This window comes from Jatropha curcas, chromosome 3 (assembly GCF_041381405.1).
Source record: "Jatropha curcas cultivar XTBG-Jc1 chromosome 3, XTBG_Jcur_1.0, whole genome shotgun sequence".
NCBI classification, from domain to species: Eukaryota; Viridiplantae; Streptophyta; class Magnoliopsida; order Malpighiales; family Euphorbiaceae; genus Jatropha; species Jatropha curcas.
Window position 1 is genome coordinate 21,120,575 of NC_143153.1, and position 18,315 is coordinate 21,138,889.

The 18,315-nt window shown below is 33.8% G+C and overlaps 2 protein-coding genes across 2 annotated transcripts; both read left to right on the forward strand.

Moving 5' to 3' along the window:
- LOC149497686 (uncharacterized) lies at positions 1–501 on the forward strand. The gene is made up of 2 exons (XM_089719254.1): positions 1–141; positions 268–501. Exons 1-2 carry the CDS (start codon positions 1–3, stop codon positions 499–501), a joined length of 375 nt encoding a protein of 124 aa, XP_089575380.1.
- Positions 502–2,071: 1,570 nt separating this feature from the next.
- Positions 2,072–17,848, forward strand: LOC149497687 (pectin acetylesterase 9-like). Its single transcript, XM_089719747.1, has 6 exons — positions 2,072–2,192; positions 2,441–2,582; positions 2,748–2,830; positions 3,774–3,903; positions 16,154–16,238; positions 17,643–17,848. The coding sequence occupies exons 2-5, from the start codon at positions 2,462–2,464 to the stop codon at positions 16,198–16,200; spliced, it is 381 nt and encodes a 126-aa protein (XP_089575873.1). The 5' UTR covers positions 2,072–2,192; positions 2,441–2,461; the 3' UTR covers positions 16,201–16,238; positions 17,643–17,848.
- Positions 17,849–18,315: the final 467 nt, after the last annotated feature.

Sequence of the window (18,315 nt, forward strand, 5' to 3'; positions counted from 1 at the left end):
ATGGTTGAACCCAAGAAGTGTGTAATCGGGGTAACTTCAGGAAAAGTGTTGGGATTCGTAGTAGGACCTAAAGGAATAGAGATCGATCTAGACAAAATCAAAGCGATTCAAGAGATGGAGTTGCCCAAGACAGAGAAGCAAGTGAGAAACTTTCTGGGAAAGATTCAATATATCAGTAGGTTTATATCAAACTTGACTATCGTATATGATCCAATTTTCAAGATGTTAAGGAAAGATTAACCAATAAAGTGGAATGATCATTGCCAGATAGCTTTCAATAAGATCAAGGAATATTTGTCAATTCCCTCGATTTCATGCCCACCAAAACCAAGGAAACCCCTAATTCTATACTTGATAGTGGAAGATGTTGGAATTGGAGCCATATTAGCACAAGCTGATGAAGTAGTTGTTGAGAAGGCAGTGTATTGCTTGAGTAAGAAGCTTCTTCCAAATGAACAAAAGTATAACTTGATCGGAAGAATCTGTTTAGCAATGGTTTAGGCAACCAAAAACTTCAACATTACTTTTAGTCTTACAAGGTTATAGTAGTCTCAATAATGGATCCGGTCAAATATTTGTATGGAACACTAGCACTAGTGGGGAAACTAGCAAGAGGGTTAATCCTGTTATCATAATTTGATATTGAGTATGCCACGAAGAAAACTGTTAAAGGATGAGCAGTTGCAGATTTTCTAGCAGCACATCTAGTTGAAGATAATGAGTAATAAGAAATTGATTTTCCTGATGAACATCTGAACTTAATAGAGAAGAAAGGACGGAAGCTCTACTTAGACGGTTCATCTCATAATAAAGGAGCTAGAGTAGGCGTCTTGTTAGAATCCTCATAAGGAGAAGTTATCCCAATGTTGAAGAGATTGCAGTTTACGGTTACGAATGACATGGCAGAATATGAGGCCTGCTTATTTGGGTTAGAAGCTCCAATTGCTGTTAAAGCTAAAGAAGTTAAAGTTATTGGTGATTCAAAAATGGTAATCGAGCATGCTAATAGAAATTGGGAAGTTAAGGAAGACAGGTTGAAGCCCTATATTGACTATCTGCACATTTTTATTCAGAACTTCAAAAGAGTAACCTTCATACACACAAGCAGAGTAAACAATCGAGTATCGAATGCTTTGGCAAATTTAGCATCAGCCTAGGAAGGGATTTTAGCTATGCCTAAGAAGCTGTTTGTGATGTCTTCGGGTAGTATCCCATGCTATGAAGGAGAAAGGATAATGGATATAGAGGAAGAGGATCAGCCATGATTTCAGATGTCCTGTAGTGGATGACTAAGAGGGTTTATCCCAACTCGACTACTAGGATGACAAAAGATCTGTACAATGTTTGGCACTACAATTTGCAGTTCTGAACAGTCAATTGTATAAGAGAATGTTAGACGGGTTATTATTGAGGTGTATATCAAGGAAAGAAGTTGAAGAGATTATAGAACAGACCCATGTAGAGGTTTGCGGCACCCACATGAACGGAAAAGCATTATCAAAGAAGATTCTCAGACAAGATTTCTTTTGGTTGACAATGGAAAAGTATTGTATTTCTTTTGTGAAAAGGTGCTTTGAATGCCAAATTTATGGAGACCTGAATCACGTTCCACCTTCAGAATTTCAGAATTACATCATTCTATTTCGCCATGGCCATTTGCAGCTTGGGGAATAGATATCATCGGCAAAATTTCACCACCTGCTTCCAATGGACATGACTTCATAGTGGTGGCAGTGGACTATTTCTCGAGATGAGTCGAGGCAGAATCTTTTAAGAACATTGACGCCAAGCAAATGGCCAAATTCATTGAAAAGAACCTGATCTGAATCTCCCTCATATAGTGACAGATAATGGAGTTCAGTTTCAAGCAAAAGTGAAGAATATGGAATTGAGCATCATAAATTAGAGAGGAAGGAAAATAAGAGAGGATTATTACGTTCATTTTCCCTCCTTATTTTCCACCCTATATTTGGTTGTTAAGGGAAATAAGAGGTGGAAAGGAAAACAATATTCTTATAAATTTAAAAGTTTTGTACTTTTTTAGGAACAATAAAAATTTCCCTTCATTTTCATCACCTTCTCTCTGATTTGGAGAGATTGAGAAATTGTGGGCACTATAGGAAAATATTGAGAGTTTTCCCCTCTTCAAATTTTCTCACTTCTTCCGAACAAAAGAAAATGAGAATTGCAAGGTACTTTCTACCCATTTTTTTTTCCTCCCACAAAATCTTCCATTCCCAAACATAGTGTTAATGTCAATTTCCATAACATTTCCTTCGTATCAACGACGTAGATTTCCCAGCACACTCTTTATAGTATCGTTTTTAATTTATAATCTATCTCAACACATTCGAGATTTGAATTAATTAGTGTACTTCGGCTATAAATTCTCTTTAATTTGTATGAGATTCATTGTATTCGTCTTTTGCATTTCAACCAGCTCTCTAGCTAGCTCCTGAAGATGAAGATGGCAGCAGTGATGTTCCTGATTTTGCTGAATTGCACTCTATGGCGCATTTGCTTGGCCGATCGGCTTATGGTGAACATGACTCTGTTTCACAATGCTTCGGCTCTCGGTGCCTGTAACTCTCTTTCTTCTCTTTCTTGTTCTTCCTTTTTGAGGGGAAAATTTTTTTCAAAAATTATTGGAGAATAAAGTGACGTTTGTTTATTTATTATTTATTGATCAGACAATTATTATTCTTGGTTTTTTTAACAGATTTTTTTTGGCTTGTGAATATTCGTAGTTTTTTTGGTTGTAAGTTTGCCGGCATATCATTTGCATAGAGGATCCAGAGCTAGTGCACACAACTGGATTTTGCAGTTCGAGGTAAGCTCTTTGATTCTGCTTTATAAAATTAAGCAAATGAGTGAAAAGGAGAGCGAAACAAGATTGGATTAGAAAAAGGCTCCAATTAGAACTTCCCGCATATGCAGTTCTGCTACTGAAATTGTTTTTTGAAAATCAATACGGTATCGTTGTTCTTTTCCTTATTGTCTTGTGACTTGTGAGGCGATATTGCCTTCTGCAATTTGCACTTCTCATACCGCTTTATTGCCTTACTGGAGACCATTAAAAAGGAAACTGGAAATTCCACAGTCGGGATAGGAAAAGTAGCACCAAGCCGTCAAAGCGAAGTTGGGGGGAAAAGCTGTAACTTAACACTTTTGTTTGGAAACACATAGAAAAAAGAAAAAAAGGGAAGAAAGGAAAAGAAGGAAGAAAAAGAAGGTGGTAAAGAAAATTTTGAAAAAAATATATTACTTTCGCCGTCTTAAGATTGAGCAGTTTTCTTAAAACAGTCAAATTAAATCTGCTTGATTTGATTGAATTGTTTTAAAATTCGCATTTGATTCAATTTAATAAAATAAAAATAAAAATTTTTTGATTTAATTGACTTCAATTGAAATCGCAAAATCAAATTGATCAATATAAAAATAAGTCAAAATAAAAAATCATATGAAGTGGTATTAATTCAATCCAATTTCCTATTTGTCCACCCCTACTATCAATCCAATTTCCTATTTGTCCACCCCTACTATTAAGATTGTTATAACTTTTTCTATTTTCCTCCGATATAAGGAGAAAATTTTGGAAGAAAAATAACACTTTTTTTTTTCTCCTAATTTTTCTTTCTCTTTTCAATTTTCTAGATAAGCTAAAATATCATTTCCTTTTTATAATGCATTGGCGGGCCCAACAGCTTTAGCATATGGGCCTATTTTTACATAATGTTCATATATTCACCGATCAATTATGAACTGGTTGATAGGGAGGTGGGTCGTGTTATGATTTACGATCATGCTTGGAGAGAGCCCCAACACGCCATGGATCTACACAGCACATGAACAAGCTGGCGCATTTCAATGGAATCCTAAGCGACGATGCTTCTCTTAATCCAGGTAAATTAACATATATCTTAATTCCAGAATTCACAGTCCATTTTAATTTCCATGTTTAACGAATTAAATTTATTATCTCAATCGTATCTATATGGCATTTATTTAGTTTGTCAGCTATGAATTGCGTTTTTGAAGAAGGGTATTTCTGGAAATACTGCACACATTTGTCCATTTCCCTCACATTTATGAGACTGAAAAAGATGATGGTCATGCTAAAATAAGAAACTTTTTACCAAGTTCAAATAAGGTATGATGGTGATGCTTCGATAATAACAATAATAAAGTATGATAGATGCTATTAGTAGAGGAGCTTTGGTGGATAAGACTTCGGATGATGCTAAGCGTCTTATTTCAAATATGGTTGCCAATTAACAATAATTTTGGGATAAGAATGGATCACACATCCAAGAAAGTTAATGAGGTTAAATCTAATCTTGAGAAACAAATTTCTGAATTAACTTCTTTGGTGAGACAATTGACATAGGGAATATGCAAACAGCTAAAGTGTGTGGAATTCGCTCGGTCTCGGGTCATGCTACTGACATGTGTCCTACATTGTAAGAAGATGAGTCAATTCAGCAAGCTCGAATGTATGATCCCTTTTCTAATTTTACAACCCGGGATGGCATGATTATCCAAATTTGAGTTATGAAAATAACCGAAAGCAGTAGCAACCTAGACAAAATGTCAAGCCCCTCCTAACCAAAGTATTTCTTTAGATGAAATCATTTAAGCCTTAGCTAACAATACTCAACAATTTCAACATGAGACTAGAAGCAGCATTTAAAATTTGGAGAAGTAGGTTGGTCAACTTGCTACTTCAATGACCGAACTCGAGGCTCAAGATTTAGGAAAATTGTCATCTCAGATAGTCATTAATAGAAGGAGAATGCGAGTGATATAGTCTTGCTAATGGAAAAGAAGTTGAGTAAGTCCCTCGTATTTCTATAAATAATAAAAAGCAAGAAGAAAAAGACTCTAAAATTGGGTAAATTATGAACCTGTTATGAATAATGTTGTTCCCCCTTTTCTTCGAATGTTGGCAAAGAGTAAGAAAGAAGAGCAAGAGAAATAAATTTTGGAGACAGTAAAAAAGGTAGAAGTGAATAGGGGGCAAAATCTGAATATTTAGGCCATTTATTGAGTTCGCATGGTTATAAACATAAAGATTCCATCTAAGTATTCTTTTTTCTCTGTGTTGTTATTTTTATACTTACAGATATATGCTCATCCGATATCTTCTGTACGCCTGACGGGCAGGTCGTATAGGCTCTTCTAGGCAATAGGTCAAGGTCTTTTGGTCCAATCGGTATGCCTATTTCGGCTGCTCGTTGCGTCATTAAGAATTGCATATGCCATATAAATTAATGCTCAAAATTAATGCCACTTCGGGAACATTAGCAGTTTTTGCCCAATATCTCTCTATCTATTGCTTACCACGCCAGTTGAGGCCATAATATTTTGTCTAAGACATGTAGGAAGCATTGTAATAATTTCCAAGCCATCCTTAGCCATTGCTACTGGGCTCCAAAATCCAAGGTATACCCCTTTGGTCTGAAAAAGCTCTGTGTGAAGGCCTATTCCGAAGCCGATATCTTCTGCACGCCTGATAGGCAACTCATATAGGCTCTTCTAGGTGATAGTTTAGGTTCTTATGGTCCAATTGGTATGCCTATCTCGGTTGCTCGTTGCGTCATTAAGAATTGCATACGCCATATAAATTGATGCGCAAAATCAGTGCCACACTGGAAGCATTTAGCAGTTTTCGCTCACTATTTCTCTATTTGTTGCTTGCCACGCCATTTGGAGGCCATGATATTTCATCTAAGACATGTAGGAAGCATTGTAATTATTTTCAAACCATTTCGAACCAGTGCTTCTAGGCTCCAAAATCCGAGGTATACCCCTTTGGTTTGAGAAGCTTGTGTGAAGGCTTGTTCTGTAGCCGATATCTTATTTACGCCTGACGGGCAGCTCATATAGGCTCTTCTAGGCGATAGGTTAAGGTCTTGTGGTCCAATCGGTATGCCTATCTTGACTATCCGTTGCGTCATTAAGAATTGCATACGCCATATAAATTAATGCATGAAATTGGTGCCACTTTGGAAGCATTTGGTAGTTTTCGTCCAATATCTCTCTGTCTATTGCTTGCCACGCCATTTTGAGGCCATAATATTTTGTCTAAGACATGTAGGAAGCATTGTAATAATTCCAAGCCATTCCGAGCCGGTGCTGCTGGGCCTTAAAATCCAAGCTATACCCCTTTGGTTTGAGAAGCCCTGTGTGAAGGCCTTTTCCGAAGCCGATATCTTCTGCACGCCTGACGGGCAGCTTGTGTAGGCTCTTCTAGGCAATATTTTAGGGTCTTGTGGTCCAATCGGTATGACTTACTCTTTTTGTTTCGATTTGTCTAAAAATAGAATCTGATTTAGATGGTGACATTAAAAATCTACATCAGAACCTTATATAGCTCTTCTAAAACACAAAAATGTTTTTCAAAGTCACACAGAATAGAATATTAAAACATAATACCGAACAGATCTTTTAATCTCAAATATAGAAAGCACTTTAGAACACACACAAAGTTCTAAAGTTAAGAGTTTAAAATTAACATACCCAATTCTCTTCCAATTAAGCAGAATTGGCTTTCATTTAAATTTTTAGTGAAAATATCTGCCAATTGCTTTTTTGTAGGAATGAACTCAATCACTATATCACATTTTTGAATATGATCACATATGAAGTAATGTCTGAGTTCTATGTGCTTGGTTCTAGAGTGTTGAACTGCATTCATAGATAAGTTGATAGCGCTTATGTTGTGACATTTGACTGGAACTGTTTCTAATTTCATATCATAGTCTACCAATTGTTGTTTGATCCACAAAACTTATGCAACACAACTTCCAACAGTAATATATTTTGGTTCTACAGTAGAGAGAGCAACAGAAATCTGTTTCTTGCTAAACAATGATACAAGGGTGCTACCTAGAAATTGGCAAGTTCCAGATGTGCTCTTTCTATTTGTTCTATTTCCTGCAAAATCAGAATCACTATACCCAATAAGATCAAATGTATCATCTTTAGAATACCATAGACCAAAATTAGAAGTTCCATAAAGATATCTTAGAATTCTTTTTACGACAATTAAATGAGATTCTTTCGGACATGATTGAAATCTAACACATAAACAAATACTAAAGTCAATGCCAGGCCTGCTTGCAATTAGATATAGTAAAGAACCAATCATACTTCTAAACATCTTAATATCCACATCCTTTCCATTTTCATCTTTTTCTAATTTTGAGGATTGGCTCATTGGTGTACTACATACCTTGACATTCTCCATTTTGAACCTTTTTAATAATTCTCGAGTGTACTCGCCTTGTTTTATGAAAATCCCACTATCACATTATTTGATTTGAAGTCTAAGGAAGAAGTTTAATTCTCCCATCATACTCATTTCAAACTCACCTTGCATAATCTTAGAAAATTCCTTACAAAGAAGGTCATTAGTAGAACCAAAGACTATGTCATCAATATAGATTTACACAACTAGAATATCAGGTGCTTTATTCTTAATAAATAGTGTAGTACCCACCTTTCCCCTAGAAAAACCATTTTCTAATAAAAACTTACTTAATCTTTCATACCAAGCTCTAGGAGCTTATTTTAAACGATAAAGTGCTTTAGTAAGTTTATAAACATGATTTGGTTTATCATAAACTTCAAAACTGGAGGGTTGTTCTACATGCACTTCTTCATTTAGAAAACCATTTAGAAAAGCACTTTTCACATCCATTTGATACAACATGAAATTTTTAAAACATGCAAATTCATGAAGCATTCTAATGGCCTTAAGTCTAGCAACCGGAGCAAAGGTCTCATTAACATCAATGCCCTCTTCTTGGTTGTAACCTTGAGCCACTAACCTTGCTTTGTTTCTCACAACATTACCTTGTTCATCAAGCTTATTTTTAAACTTCCATTTTGTTCCAATAACAGAATAGTTTTTAGGTCAAAAACAAGTTTCCAAACTCGGTTTATCTCAAACTAATTTAGTTCTTCTTGCATAGCAAGAATCCAACTTTCATCATTTTGAGCAGCTTCTAAATTCTTAGGTTCTAATTGATAAACGAAAGCAAATTACTAAAATATCTCTTAAGTTGAGCTCTAGTCATCATCGTTTCTGAAGGGTTGTCCATAATATCCTCTTGAGGATGCTACTAGTGGAATCGCCACTCTTTTAGTAATTCAGAATTGTCATTTTCTGTTTCTGGCATTTGAATTTCAGTTGCTTTCTGATCTGCATGTTCATCTTCTGGTTCAGCTTGATTATCAACATTTTGCTCACTTTCTAGCTGTTCTAGTTGTTCTGATTGTTCATTCTGCTTTTCTTGATTGAAATCTACAACATCATCATTTTCTAAAATACTAGGAGTAGAATCAGATTCATCAAACACAACATGGATAGATTCTTCTACAGCTAGAGTTTTTTATTAAACACCCTATATGCTTTACTATTACTAGAATATCCTACAAAAATTCCTTTATAAGATTTAATATCAAATTTAGCAAGGTGATTTTTCTTGTTATCTAGAATAAAACATTTACACCCAAAAATGTGAAAATAACCAATATTCGACTTTCTACCTTTGTATGGCTATATGGAGTCTTTTTCAGTTTAGATCTTACCAAAGCCCTGTTTTGAATATAATATGCAGTGTTAAAAGCTTCTACCCAGAAATACTTTGATAACTTTGAATCACTTAGTATGGTTTTGGCCATTTCCTGAAGTATTCTATTCCTGCGTTCCACTACTCCATTCTGCTAGGGTGTTCTAAGTGCTGAGAAGTTATGGAAGATTTCTAATTCTTTGCAAAAAGGATCGAATTTCTGATTCTCAAATTCTCTTCCATGGTCATTTCTAATCGCAGAGATGTTGTATCCTTTCTCATTATGTATTCTCTCGCAAAGATGAACAAACACATAATATGACTCATCCTTATTTCTAAGTAAGAGTGTCCAGGTGAATCTAGAGTAATCATCAACAGTAACAAGTGCATAAAATTTACCTCCAAGACTAGAAGGAGTTACAGGTCTAAATAAATCAAGGTGTAGTAATTCTAAAGGTCTAGAAGTAGAAACCATGCCCTCAGATTTGAAAGATGTTTTGGTTTGTTTGCCCAATTGACAAGCATCACAAATGTGATATTTTTCAAACTTTAGCTTTGGCAAACCACAAACCAAGTCTTTCATAGACAGTTTAGAAATAAGGTACATGCTTGCATGTCTAAGTCTTCTATGCCATAACCAACTAGAATTGTCAATAGAAACTAAGCATTTTTCTAGGTTATGCATATCAGAAAGGTCTACTAGTATATATTCCCAAACCTTTTTTCAACAATTAAAGTTTTGTTATCATGCATGTTCGAAACTTCACAATAAAAGGGTTCAAAGATCACTGTTCTATTTTACCACAAATCTGACTTACATTTAACAAGTTATAATGTAATCCTTCTACTAAGCATAAATCTTCTATTAAAGGATTAGAACCTACGACACCAATACCAACAATTTTACCGTTTGCTTTGTCTCCAAAGCTCATTGTACCTCCCTTTTTCTTTTCTAATCTGGTGAATTTCTTTCTATCACAAGTCATATGCCTAGAGCAAGCGCTGTCCATGTACCACATTTCTATTTTCAGCTCACCCCTTAGGCACACCTGAAAAGATCACGTAGATTTAGGTACCCAACTTGTATTGGGTCCTAAAGGGTTAATGGTAACAGGTGTAGATCGTTTTACATTTTTCTTAATATGATTTTTCTTTCTGTTGAGACTACCGGATATTTCAAAGTGCTTCTAATGTTCTAAAGTCATAACATTAGAAGTAGCATTTCTCTTAATAGAAACATGAGATTGTCTTTAAATGCTATCATAGCTAGAACTTGTCTTTTCTTTAGAAAATGATTCTAAAACCGACTTTAGAATTCTAATTTCAGTGTTCATAGATTCATTTTCAGAAATCAGATTTTTACATTTTTCTTCAAAGTGTTTCAGATTTTCAGAAAATTTATCATTACAATCTTTAAGATCTTTGATCTCTACGATAAGATCTTTGTATATAACTTCTTGATAAAAAGCATCTTGCAAATGATTACATTCAATTTTCAATTTTCTGTAATCCTTCTTTTGAACTTTATGCTTTTTAGCAAGCTTTTCAAATTCAGTGCAAAGGTTATTATAAGTATCTAGAAATTCATTTTCAGATTCAAGTTCAAAAAAACTTACATTACCTTTATCATGCTTTTGGTCTGTTGCATCTGCTTTACTACTTTCAACTTTCTGTGTTGAAGTCAGAGTGCTGATTTCTTTGGAGTCAGAATCGATAGTGGCCATTAGACAGATATTCGCAATTTCCTTCTGGTCATTTTGTTTTTTAGAATTAGAATCGTTTGAGTCACTCTAAGCAACTACAAATGCCTGCTTTAGCTTTTCTTTCTTTGACTTATTTTTCAGCTTAGGACAATTATGCTTGATATAACCGGACTTGTTGCACTCATAACAAACCACTTCAGAAGGTTCTTTCTTAGGCAAGTTGCTATTTTTAGATGAAAAGTTCTTTTTGATAAACTTTTTCTGTGGCCTTCCACCTTTCTTGTAGAACTTCTTGAATCTCTTAGCAACAAGTGTTACATCATCACTATCAAAATCAGAAGAACTTTCTTCACTAGAAACTACTTTCAAAGTCAGTCCTTTCTTTTTCTTATCTTCTATAGTCAAAGAAGATTTCATCTCTTGTGAAAGAAGAACTCCCATCAAATAATCATAGTTTACTGGATTCGCTTTATAGTTCATTACAGTTCCTATAAAATCTCATTTTTTAGGTAGTATTCTAAGGATTTTCTTAACAAGATCATCTTCTGAAATTTCTTTTCCAAGAGTTCTCAAAGGATTAACTATATTTATGAATTTGGAATTTAGTTCAGCTATAGTCTCTCCTTCTTTCATACTATACATTTCATATTCTCTCCAAATGATATTGATTTTGGATTATTTCACTCAATCAGTACCCTCATATAACTTTGAGTTTTTCCCAGACTTCTGTTGCAGATTACATCCAGACACTTTGTTGTATTCTATTGGATCTAATGCACAGTGAAAAATATTAATGGCTTTAGCGTTTATAGAAATGTTATTCCAATTAGCATCGATATATTCTTCTTCTGTCTGTCGGACTCTTACATTTTCTACAGTTTTCATAGGAATACGAGGATGAGTAAGAACGTTCCTCTAGCAGTTTATATCAGCTGATTTTATAAAGTTTTCCATTCTGATTTTCCAGTAAGAGTAATTAGAACCATTGAATAGAGGTGGTCTAGAAACAGATTGACCTTCTAAAGATGTAAGAGGAAGTGGGGCTGCCATGCGATCTTTTCTCTTAAGCTGTTAAGCTTCGGTAAGTCAAGAGCAAAGTACTCTGATACCAGATTATGGGTTCCGTTTATGTATGACACAACCCAAGAGGGGGTGAATTGGGTTTTCTAAAAATTTGGATTTCAAAGCAAAAGATCAGAATTCTGTTGTAGCGAAATTAGAAAGCATTTGTGAGAGTTATTTATCAAGTTTAGAACTATCTCACAAAGCTTGTTGCAAATTTAGAAAGACTTTATGAAGAACAGCTATTGCATTTAGAACTGCTTCACAAAGCTCAAGCCATTTTAGAAAGACTCTGTGAAGAATAGTTTTTGCGTTTAGAACTACTTCACAAAGCTTAAGCAGATTTAGAAAGACTCTGTGAAAAATCAATTATTGCATCTAAAATTGCTTCACAAAGCTTTAAGAAAAATTGGAAAACAGATTATAATTCATATTGTGATTTACACTGAATGTAGAAGGACAGATTAGAACTTGGTATAATCATAATATAGAAATCCAGAGTTCTAATGTTCCATAGAGATAAAGCTTATTCACGTTTAAAAACTGAAATTCATTAACAACTTTGCATTTATTAAAAAGATTAACAGTTGTGTAAATAGAATATAATCAAATAGAACTTTAGAAAATAAAACAAGATAAACACAGAGATTAATAGTGGTTCGGCACTAACTCGCTTACATCCACTCCCCAAGACTCATCTTTAGATCCTCCACTATGTTATCTCTTTTCAAGGGTAAGAGGCAAACAACGTTACAAGGAAATAAATCAACACCTAGATCTAACCTTTGTCCCACTAGATTTTCCAAAGGTTCTAGTCAACCTCAACCCTTTCTGTTTTTGCAGAGAACTGAAACTCACATCAAGACATTAGAATCTCACACAAGGAGAAGGTCCTTGATAACCTATTACACCATAGCTTTTCACCTAAGCTATTACACAAAAGTTTTTCATTTAAAAATCTCAAGTCTACAACAGATTACAAAATCTATATAGATAGAGAGAAATGCAATTATAAGCACATGAAGAATAGAAAATAGATTTAAATATCAAAGTTGTTCTTTAGAAAATGTTGTTATTAAATTTTCTTTCTCTGAAAAATATTTCTTGAAGCAAAAAGCCGAAAAGAAATAAGGGGGTTTTAAGAGAGAGCTTTGAGAGATTTAAACTTTTAATCAATGGACTATTACTCTTATAAAAACCTGAACATTTTCAAAAGAAGAAAAATGTCTTTTATAATAGTAATGAAGATAACGTTTAGAAAGCATTGATTCTTTAGTTTTTTAAAAAATATCTTTGACATTCTAAAAATAAAAGATGCACGAAAATCTTTTATATACTCATTTATTTGTTGCCAAAAATATTTAAGTCAAAATCTTTTCATTTAGGTAAGTAGAATAAAGAAGAGATTTGACTTTCTTTTTATAAGGTAATTTCCAGAAATAATAGATATGCAAATCTTTTTCAAATATTTAATTATTTGTTACCAAATATAATTAAGCCAAAATCTTTTTCATTTAGGTAAGTAAATTTAAAAAGAGCAAGATTTGACTTTTTATTTAAAAAATAATTTTTGAAAGAGAAAAAATATATATTTTTGTGCTTATAAAAGAATATTCTCTCTATTCTACAATATACCTTAAGATACTAACCACTAAAAAATCTTTAATAATCTTTCTGATCTCCAAAGAATCTTGGATTTGTAGGAACTTACCTTCTTTAGCAATTTCCACATTAAAAATTTGCGTAAAATAATATTAGCACATATAAGAATATCAAATTTATTTGTTTTACATAATCATCAAAATCTTAAGATAAAATTGACCCTTGAGCCAACAGCCTTGAATGCACCACCGGGTTTTCCTTCTCAAGAGAAGAAGACTCATAATAATCTTCTTACTGCTCTCTCTAAATCTCACATGGATTTCATGAATGAAACTTAGGAAAATCATAAACTAGAACAAGCTACGATAAGGAACTTGGAGATTCAATTAGGGCAGTTTGCCAACATGATGGCCTTAAGATTTGCAGGTATGTTACCAAGTAACACTGAGAAAAATCCCAAAGAATGGGTACAACCTATGACTTTGTGGAACGACAAACAATTGGAGGATCCACCTAGGAAGGAGGAAGAAAAGAAAAAACAGAAAAAGATCCCCATCATTAATCTTGAAGAAAAAGAGGAAGCCTTATGTTCCACCTGTTCCTTTTCCGCAAAGGCTCAAGCAATCACAAGATGATAAAAGTTTCCCCAAGTTTCTTAATGTTTTCAAAAAGCTGCAAATAAACATTCCTTTTGTCGAAGTACTTGCTCAAATGCCCAGTTATGCGAAATTCTTAAAGGAGATTCTAAGCAAGAAGAGGAAGATTGATGATCAAGGAACGGTAATGCTAACGGAGGAGTGTAGTACAATCATTCAAAATAAATTGCCTCCAAAGTTAAAAGATCAAGGAAGCTTTTCTATCCCTTATAATATTGAAAATCTTGATTTTGAAAAGCTTTAGTTGATTTAGATGCAATCATTAATCCTGTCTTATGAAGTTTTCAAGATGCTAGGGATGGGAGAGCTAAAACCAACAAGGTTGTCTCTACAATTGATGAATTGATCAATCAAATATCCAAAGAGAATTGTAGAAGACGTGCTCATCAAGGTAGCTAAATTTATTTTTCCTATTGATTTTGTTATCCTTGACATTGATGAAGATAGAGAAGGATCCTCAATTCTTGGAAGACCTTTCCTTGCAAGGATCCCTAATTCTTGGAAGACCTTTCCTTGCAACTGCAAGAGCTTTGATTAATGTTTATGAAGGTAAGTTAACTTTAAGGGTAGGCCAAGAGGAAGTTGTTTTTTATGTTCTTAAATATTATAAGCTTCCTATGGATTATAATGATTGCTTTAGAATTGATGTTATTGATGATTGTGTAAAAGACACCTTGCATGTTAAAGATAAATTGACCATTGATAAAGGTGACATTAACATTAATATTCAAAGCATCAAAGGTGAGGAAGAGAGTGAACCACCAAAGCAAGAATTGAAACAACTTCCATGTTATTTAAGTATGCATTCTTAGGTGAGAACAATTCTTTCCCTATTATTATTTCTTTTGACTTCTCACTTGATCAAGAGGATAGGTTGTTACAGGTTTTAGGAAAGCATAAGAAGGCTTTAGGATGGTCAATTTTAGATTTGAAGGGGATAAATCCAAGTGTGTGCATGTACAAGATCTTGATGAAAGAAGACTACAAGCCTAAAATTGAGCATCAAAGGAGATTAAATCCAAACACGAAGGTAGTAGTCAAAGCTGAAATCATAAAACTTTTGGATGCTGGCAATATCTATCCAATTTCAGACAGTAGTTGGGTAAGCCCTATTCAAGTTATTCCAAAGAAAGGAGGTATGAAAGTTATTTCTAAGAAAAATAATGAGTTGATTCCCACCAGAACTGTTATAGTTTGGCGTGTATGTATTGATTATCAAAAGCTGAACAAAGCAACATGCAAAGATCACTTCCCTTTACCTTTTATTGATCAAATTCTTGAAAGACTTGCATGATATCCTTACTATTGTTTTCTAGATGATATATGAGGATCAAGAGAAGACTACTTTCACTTGCCCTTATGGTACTTTTGCTTATAGGAGAATGCCTTTTGGGTTGTACAATGTACCTACAACTTTCAAAGGTATATGATGTCCATATTTTCTGACAAGTCGAAAAATTCATTGAAGTATTTATGGATGATTTTTCTGTGTTTGGTTCTTCTTCTGATTCTTTTCTCTATAACCTTTTTCTAGTAATGTGGCGATGTGAGGACACTAACCTTGTTTTGAATTGGGAAAAATGTCATTTTATGGTTAGTTAAGGTATTGTTTTAGGGCATAAAATTTTAGAAAAGGGGATTGAAGTGAACAAAGCCAAGATAGAGGCAATTGAAAAGTTACCACCTCCAAATTCAGTGAAGGGGGTGAGAAGTTTTCTTGGCATGCAGGTTTCTGTAGGAGATTTATCAAGGACTTTTCAAAAGTCACAAAACCTTTTTGTAATTTTGTAACGCCCCATTTTTCCTGTGTTTCAATAGTAGTTTACCGGTCTGTGAATAGTACCACCGGTCCGGAAGTTGGTATTATTTTTGGTCTGGAAAAATTACTATTTATGTTTTATATTTTCTTTAACATTTTTGGAGCATGTATGCATGGTTTTTATGGGTAGAAAGTAAGTAAGGAATATTTTTGGAGAATTTAGATAATTAGTGAATAGTGAATTATGGTATTATATTAAGTAAGGAAATTTGAGCAATTATTTTTATGGAGGAAATTTGAGGAATTATTTTTATGGAATAAATTAGAGAGTTTTGTGGAGATAAATAATATTTTGAAGGAATTTATTTGGAGAAAAGACCAAAACACCCTCCTATTTGAAGAAAAGACCAAAATACCCCTTAGTTGCTTTATTAAAGGCAACCATCAATTATTGAGCAACAAAATTTGCCTTCTTCTTCTCCATACACGTTTCCTTCTTCTCCTTCTTCTTCTTCTTCTTCTTCTTCTTCTTCATTTTCTTCAATTCCTACTTAGTAAACACCCATCCAACTTGATTTAAGTCATAAATCTTAGAGAGTGAAGCTAGAGAAGTAATCTTTGGTGACTAATTTCAAGGAATTTGGTGATTTTCCTACTTGGGTCAAGTAAGTGATTTTATGATAAATGAATTATTTTTGGGTTTAGAGTTGTCTTTTAGCATATACATGCTTAATCATGCTCCAATTACTTCTTTTATTTGTTTTCTTTGTTTGATTTTGAGTTTCTTCCATGTAGAGGGTGGAGAGCCTTCTAATAAGGATAAAGGCAAGACCAAAGCTTGAGAAGCTTTGATTAAAACTTGTTAAAGCTTGTTTTGAAGGTTAGTGTTCATAAACACACTTACCTTACTCAAATTTTGATTTTGTGCCTTTATGCTATTATGTGTATATTTTGAGATTTTGTATGAAATGATTGATTTGTTAAATTTTGGTTGCCATTACATGCTCTTGGATGATGTTTGATGAGTATTTATGTTGTGGTAGACATTGCTACCTTGTATCTTTGTTGTTCATGTTCCTTTCATGGCTAAAGTAAACTGAATTTGGGAAAAACGTGATTTTGAGTGAGATTTAGGACCATTTTTCAATCCTTTCTAGTTTCCATTTGTGTCTGAGTCCTTCATAAAAGTTGTAGGTCTATCTCTTAGCTTTCCAACCCATCCTCTTGTGTCCAATTTGGAGATATATAACTCACCTTATGGCTAAAACACCCAAACTGACTCTGTTTGTGTCGGGCCACATGCATCACTGACTTTAGTGCCCATTTTGACCACTATAATGACAAGATTAGATTCTGAGTTCTTCATAAAAGTTGTTTCCCTGTGTCTTGGGAATTCTCTCATTCTGAATTGGTTTCATTTGAGTGTTTGGTTTAGTAGGAATTCAATAAAAAATGGACTTGGTTCTGCTAAATCAGGTCTGGTCTGTCAGTCTATGTTCCTAGCTTTGTTTTGTTATCTTCCACATTGATCTGGGCTGTGATCCCTTCATAACATTTGTATCATTTTGTCTTATCTTTCTAATGACTCTGATTTCATTTAATTTGGAGACCCATAACTCAAGTTATGTTTTAAAAACACAGCAAGGGTCAATGTTATTTTTATGCTGGAAGTTTTCTATGTTAAGTCATTTTTGTTTAAGTATGAGAATTTTTATGAATTACTTAAGTTTAAATTAAGTTTTTATTATGAGAAGACTAAAGAACATGAATTTTATGAGAAATGTTTTTGGGCTCTAATATACTTGGTGTGGATTTGATGCATGATTTGATTTTATTATGTATGATGAGCATGCTCGGCATTTGATGCCATTATGATAAGAAGCTATGATCATATGCTAGGCACGTGGGTGTCTTATGTTAGGGCGGACGCGCTCTATATGTTATGAAAAGGTTGGCGACCTAAGGCCATTATGAATAAGCTATGAAAACTTATCTGCTTCTTTTTCTCCTAAGTGTATGTGAGCCCTTATAAAATACTTTTAAGGAAGTGAAATAAATGAGATCACATTATGTTAATAACTCTTTGTTTACCATAACATATTTATGATATCAAATGAATTTTTAAAGCATGATGTGTTGGTGTACCTATGTAATACATGTTCAAATTTAATGATTTTATGTATATCAATGATTTTTAAGTATGTTGTCATCACAACATTGGTTTGTTGTGTTTTATGAGCACCACTGAGTTTTATACTCAGCGCGTTGATTTTATCACGCGCAGGTCGGAGATTGTGCTTGCTGCTTAAAGACCTGAAGAGTAGCATCAGAGCTGAAGAGATATTTTGGTAGTTACTTAGTATTTTTTTTTTTTTGTAACTAAGAATTATGGCATGTATAAGTATTACATTTTTGGAGACTGTATTATTTCATTTATAACTTAAGCATATAGTTGTAAATTATTTTGGTGTATATATATTGGGAGATAAACTTGGACTTATTTAATGGTTAGAACATTAGAAGTTGAGATGTTTAAATGAATGTATTGAATTGATGAATATTAAATTGATGAATATTAAAATGTTATTGAGGATATGAAATGATAGAAGTGCTCTTGTGTTGTGTTATTGGAGTTTGATGGGGTTTGGAGTTTGGAATTGGGAGTGCTTTGTATTCATACGTTTGGCAACTTCTATTTTTAGGGGAAACTCTTGCAGTTTTTCTGTAGGACTCTCCCAAATCATTTTCAAAACAAAATATTATTACTTGCTAAACTTATGAATACTAAGTCACTTCTAATTCATCATATGATTGTATGATTTATATGTAGGTTAGGACGGTGCCTCCGGCACCAAATGTGGCATCCACGTCGGGTCTTTCGGGATCGGGCGGCGGGTGTTACATTTAGTGGTATCAGAGCATAGGTTTAGGCGGTTCTTGGACTATATGCATATATA